This window comes from Prunus dulcis, chromosome 1, assembly GCF_902201215.1.
Source record: "Prunus dulcis chromosome 1, ALMONDv2, whole genome shotgun sequence".
NCBI lineage: Eukaryota > Viridiplantae > Streptophyta > Magnoliopsida > Rosales > Rosaceae > Prunus > Prunus dulcis.
In genome coordinates, this window is record NC_047650.1 from 8,025,765 (window position 1) to 8,032,647 (window position 6,883).

Consider the following 6,883-nt stretch of genomic DNA (forward strand, 5'->3'; position numbering starts at 1 on the left):
CAAGTGAAAAAGTGAAATTTAATTTACTGATATGCATTAATTGTTCATCTGTACAATATTGCTCCCTCCTTTTTAACTTCATCTCTACTTACAATAATATCTTAGTAGCTAGCTATAGTACTCTCTTGCAAAAAGGAACAAAAAAAAAAAGAAGATCGATCGAGTAATTAATTTACTACCCATTGATTATATTTTTATTTACCATTTATTAACTCAGTGGTGGTAGCAAGACACCGCATTACATCAACCTGAGCTCGCAGAGACACAATATAATCTAGGGTTTCCGCAATCAAACACATCTCATCCTCCATGAATTCTCCTCCAGGAACAAGACTCTTGAGCACTTGTGTTTTCTTCCAAACCAGTCTCTTCGCAATCGAATGGGTTTTCGCCACGTCGCGCTTCCTCATCAGCACTCTACGGCTTCTGCTACTGCATACCCTCCGGCTCTTTTTCAAGATCTTCTTGTGCATCACCATCGACACTGATCTTGAGGGTTTGTGAGGACCTAGTATACGCTCAACGACGACTCTGTTGCTTTGCGTGGCGTTGGCTACAACGGCGCGGCTCCAACAAGTTGTGCCGTTTCTTGTTGAAGCCATGGCTATGTCTGCGGACATCTTTATAGCCTTCTTTCTCTCCAAGATGGTCATCTTCTTCTCCGAAGAGCTGTTGCATACTTGGAGACCCTTTATCCATTTCTTGAGAAATTCTTGCTTGAGAGAGGTAGAATTGCGCATTCTGCAAAAATAATTAAATGTAAAAATCAAATCAACAAGTAGGTTTTTTAAGTGGTGGAACTTTATAACTATATTCATGTTCTTAACCAAAAAAAGAAAAAAGAAAAAAAGTTAACTGTAGTCATGTATACTTATATAGATTGAATATGAATAATTCATTATTAGCCACATATATAAACCAAATACAATATAACTAAAAGAGCATATGAAAGGAAAATAGTAAAGATAATCTGGCCTGAAAATCCAACACTACTGAGGAGATTGTTCAGAAAATAAACTAATTAATCTAGCTATAGCTAGGAGATGGAATTATTTGATTTATATATAATAATAATAAAAAAGCATATATACAAGCTAGAAACATAAGTACCTCGGTTACAATAAGGTTTCTCTCTTCTGCTGGATAGGAGAGAAAATCATGAGAAGTATAAATGACAGAAAAGTTTTGCAGGGTGTTCTAGTTCCTCTACAGATCCAAGAAAGTATGAGAGAGAGGGAGATGAAGAGAGAGAGGAATGAGAAGGAGAAGAAAGCGCAGAAACCCAATTTATGTGCTGAAAGGACAGGAGCTATGGGCCTGAGAGAGAGACACAGCACATGGAAGCACATGGTGGAACCCACCACTTAAAACCTAGAGAATATAAAAGAAAAATGCAATTCAAATTTTTTTAGTACAAATGATGCCACAAGGAAGGGGGTTTCTTACATACACAACTAAAATATCACGGTGATTCGAATATGAAATTTTTTAAATTATAGATTAAGAGCATTTTTCACTTAGCTAGATCGTGTTGACAATGCAATTTAGATTTATAATATAGAATAAAGTCTTTTTCTTTTTCTTTTTGGGGGGGTGGGTTCATGAGAATAAGGGTTTCTTTAGTGGAATACAAACCTAACATTTGTAACCTGTTGTGAATGCAGACAAAAAACTCATTAATGGTACGTCATGAATACCAAAAAAATAAAATACAAAAAAAATCAAGATTTTGTAACACAAAAAAGAATAAAATTAAAGGGGTAAAACGTGCTATTGAGAAAATTATTGGATGGTTCACTTTATTTTTTATTTTTTTAATAGTAAAGAAAAGTTTAAAAGGAGAGGAGGCTACCGATTTCATGGTCAAGGTACTCAGACCTCTTTGAGAATGATCAAGGCATACTAAGATCTCTTTGAGGATGACTCAAATCTAAACCTTGAACGTTCGTTACCAACTCAACCAACCATCACTTGGATGGGTCACTTTAATGTTGCTGCCAACATGACTTGTGCGGCTTTTGGACAAGTCTCTCATCACAAGATAGAATTTTGACTAGTCTGCCGTACTGATTTCTGATCCGGGCATATAGAGTAGATACAAATTGGGGGTGCTATGGGAAAAAGATCTTGGCCTTTTTCTTATAGCTATGAAAATATCCTCGAGCCAGAAATTTGACGAGATCTTAAATAAATTTAATGAAGAAAACGACAGGATATCTCTCTGTTATCCATATTGGCTTGAGGTTACTCAAAAGAATTACCAACTAGGTGGTCGATCAAAAACATTTAATTTAGATTTGATATACGAGAAATGAATGATTATGTAACCAAATCTCGTTTTCATTAGGCTATAGGGCGTAAAGGGTGGCTTGAACAAAAGGGCAGAATGTTGGGAATTCCACTTTTTAAGGAGAAGTCAGAAGCATGCATATATATATGACCTTTCACCACATAAAGGAGACCGTAAGAGCTTTAACAACATGATTTGGAACCCCACTTAAGTCAAAGACTTGAGTATACAATCCGTAAGTGCATTACTAATCAACGACAGGTTTAACATTCGTTAGATTTGAACAAATGATTCAGATCACATGATCATATGATCACATTATGCAGTAAGCCCAAATGAGTAACTCAATAACATATTTTCGTTTGCGGACTATTCGGATTATGAAATTACATAACATGATATACGACCGGTGAAAATAAGTGGTTAAGATTGAGTGTTAGTAATATCATTCAATGCATATTTAATTCTGTAGTAATAAGATTTTTGTTTGCTTATGTTTTGTGAAAGCAGATGCATTGTTTTGAATTTAAGGTTTAGTATACAAGAAAATATTTAAATTCAGAATCTAATCTAACAAAATAATGATTAAATTTTGCTAAACCAAATTAATGAAAGTCGTCATTTTTTTTCGATTCAACGTACAATAAGTTTCTCACATACTGCCAATGTGTCATGAGAGTTCGAACTTGATATCATTAGTCTTTTTTATTGGACTACACCCCATTAACAACTGTCATATTTTATTAGTAGAATATAAGTATAGAATTTTGAGTCATAAATATGTCCCAATTATCCGAGTTGAACAATGAGCCAAAGCACACTCAGAGTGTTCAAAATCGCTTGCATGATATGAATAGAGATTGAGATCTTAATCAAGTACCGCCCTAGCCAGCTTTATCAAGTCCCGCCCTGTATAAGTGGGTCGATTGATATGGAGATGGAGGAAAAGAAAGGTGGGAATTGGCGGGATCCGGAAAACATGGCAATGCTAAAAGGCCAAATGGGTCCCACTAGAAGAGAAATTTGAGGCCAGTGTAATTTGGCTTTGCCTAAAGAGAAATTGAGAAAAGATAGCCCTCCACATGGGGGCTTTAAAGGTTTGCCCTTTTCAAGGAGGAATACTCTCATGCAATTGTGATAACAATTTTTATTATTTTTGATGAATAATGTAAAGATATGTGGATTAACGTTTTTACATATCATTGTGTTATTGACTAAAGATAGCAAAATAGTGTTATTATTAATATAAGAAAAGTTTTTAACTTTCTAAAACTCTCTTTAAGTGCATTCGTAAATTACAAGGGGTTTGTATCTCAAATAATTAAGAACAATTATCTCTACACCTAAAATTATATTTTTGATCCACAATTCCATCCAAAAAGTCACGTGTCTTTTAAGTGACTTGCTGATGTTTTATTATTATTATTAAATATTTAGAAAATAAAAAAAATGAAACAAAGAAAGAAAAAGAAATATTAAAAAAAAAAGGGAACCCGGCCACCCCTCATCCCCACCTTCCCTTGGCAAGATTAATTTTGGTGTTGCTGATTGCAACAATAATGACAATCATAAGCTCATCATCTACATAGTTACAGAAGTTGCAGCACCAATAGTTGAAAAATATAAAGTCTCACATCAGAAACTTAACTCAATAAATTACAATTTATAATAAGTGGTTTCATTCCTAATAACACCGAGATCTTATGTAATAAAATCCCACTTACTAAGCTTTGTAGGTAGTTCAGTTGAGAAAAATATCGGTGTTGCTGGTAATGGGTTGCTGGTCTGTCTCTATGAAATTTAGCACGGTATCAAAACGGGACCCCAACCTAGACCCAAACTCCGACCCAGACCAGCCACACCTTGATTGGGTGTGGCTACCAACCGGCTACAACTTGACTAGGTGTTGACATCGACCCGATCGACTCCAATTCAAACTAATTTTCTGCTGCTTGCATACCCAGATGATTAAATTCAGTGTAAACTTGACTCCATGTGTGGCCCACTATATCAGTAAACACATTGAAATTCCAACAATTGTAATTGAGCTTATTGTCTCTTTTTTCTTTCTTCTGAAAATTTCAAAATCCAAATAAGTAATCATAGTTAGCGATATATGGCTACATGCGTGGACAAATTTTTGGTGGGATTAAATTGGATGGACGGTTCCCTTCTTTTTCATGGGTGTCTAAGAAAATTAGGGTTTGAGAGGTACATATCACATGTGCATGTGGCCCTAACTTTTGGCATTTTTCTCTACCTCTCCATTAAAACATTTCGTATGTAGAAACCAATCTTCTGCAAATGTCTGGCAGCTTAAGACTGCGATATATATCATGTAGAAAATATAATGCTGAGACCACATTGTCAACGGTTAGATTTGAATCTCAAGTTCGATTTCGATTTCGATTTTGCTTTTGCATTGGCATTGGCAATTTGGCATGCCCCTCAATATCCGACTACTTAATTATTCTTTTCTATACTTTATAAAATTAAAATAAATGCCATTAATTTTATATATTTACTGGTACCAAAACATGCGTGTAGGTCTGTCGGGGAAAACAATTGCATATGCATGCACTTGCAAACGTTAGAAAGGAAGTGTTTCGTTTTTCTTTTCTTTTTTCCTAAATAGTTTGTAGGACACATACATTATTGCTAGTATATTCAAAGAATTTAGAAGAAAAAAAAGGCAGAAGTTACTAATTAAATAATTTGAAAGATGTTTCACGTTTTTGTATACACATTGATCAAATCAAGAGAATCAAGTTTCCCTTTTTGCTAATTTCATTGAACATGTTTTGTTCTCTGTAAGTAGTAAGAGAAATATCAATAGACTACTAAAAGTGAGTTTTTCACATTTTAAATTGAAAAAAATATACAAAAAAATATACTTTTTGAAACTCGAACTATGAGGATGTGAAGAAATGTCTCACATCGAAAAAATTTAAGAGAACTAGCATAAGCTTATAAAAAGTTGAACTACTTATGTTTTAGGAGTGGAAGTTCAATTTCCTTCGTGGTATTCATAACAAGTGCCGAAGAAGATTGTTTGCCAGTTTTTTTCTCTTTCAATAAAATTGTGAAATTTTATTTATTTATTCTTTTGTTTATTTTTTTATATACAAATGATAATTTACTTTAATCTAATCTAAACCACGTGCAAAATTACTCGAATTTAAGTGCAGAATAAGGAGTGGTTGGCTCCAGCGGATGTCTTCTCTTCTTCTGTTTTCTTGAGCGTTGAAAATGCAAGTTAATTTTGATATAGATATTTGAAAAAGAAGGTCAAGCACATGGAGGTCCAAGCGCCCAGGGGTCATTCTCCTTGATTTGCGGTTATCCTTACCATTGACTCTGTACTTGGCTCCCATTAATAATTTTTTGACTGTGACTATAGTGCTTGGACCCACCGCCCCACGTACACTTCCACACTTACACATACTGCGAGAGCTTATACTTTTAAATTCACGTTAAAAGCGATAAGGTTTAATATCACAAAACGTCTTTAAGATTTACAAAACTATCAGATTGCATCATTAATGTATTTTTTTTTTTTTTTGTTACTCGTGGTCCTCAAAATTAGTATATGCGATCACAAATGGTCCCTCCCTGCTGTTAGGTTCCGTCAAAAACTCCGTTAGTTTGTTGACGTGACATATATATATCACAAAATATTCCTAAGGTTCATACACCTTTCACAAATGGTCCCTACAATTCATAAAATTTTGGTTTTCTTTTTAAAATTATTTATAAATGAAAAAACCATTTATAGAAAGATTTTAATCTTGAGGACCATTTATGAACCCTAAACCCTTAGTTTTTTCATTTTAGATTATTTTTAAAAAACTCTATTAGTTTGTTGATGTGGCATATATATGGAGCCCACATCTACAACAATATAGTGTCACATGTATTTAAAATATAATATATAAACCAAAATTTTATGAATTTTAAATTAAAAAATTAAAAAATTTCGGAGGGACCATTTGTGATAGGTGGGTGAACCTCAGGATGTTTTGTGATATATATATATATATAAATGCCACGTCAGCAAACTAACTAAGTTTTTTACGGAACCTAACAACATGGACCATTTGTGATCATACATACTAACCTTGAGGACCACGAATGATACAAAAAAAATTAAGAATGCAATCTGATAGTTTCGTAAACCTTAATGATGTTTTGTGATAATAAGCCAAAGCGATAATAATGAAGGATAAAACAAGTACAAAAATCGGACAATATACAAGAGGATTAGGCGAGTCTCTCTATATTAAATGGGAGCATACTTCGGTAAGTATATTACTCTTCAAACCAAACATTTAAATTAGAATTGAGCCCGTATTAGTCACTCTCGTCCTCTCAAACAGATTCCATCTAAGGCATCTAAAGTAAATCTCACATGAATCGCACACAACTACATATTTCAAGTAAATATGAGAATATTTTCACTCCCTAAGGCGTCTGAGTTTTAGCTTGCTTTGTATTTTATAAATTATAATGGACCTGAAGTTACTAAGCACTGCTAAGTACTAACCTCCCATCTTTTTCTTCATTGCATATGTATGAGCAAAGAAAATGGTATTG

At 33.9% G+C, this 6,883-nt stretch overlaps 1 protein-coding gene across 1 annotated transcript; it reads right to left on the bottom strand.

The window, feature by feature from the left end:
* Positions 1-1,282, bottom strand: LOC117614490 (transcription factor IBH1-like 1). The gene is made up of 2 exons (XM_034343315.1): positions 1,111-1,282; positions 1-741 (listed from the first exon to the last, which is right to left on the bottom strand). Exon 2 carries the CDS (start codon positions 738-740, stop codon positions 195-197), a length of 546 nt encoding a protein of 181 aa, XP_034199206.1. The 5' UTR covers position 741; positions 1,111-1,282; the 3' UTR covers positions 1-194.
* Between the last annotated feature and the right edge of the window lie 5,601 nt (positions 1,283-6,883).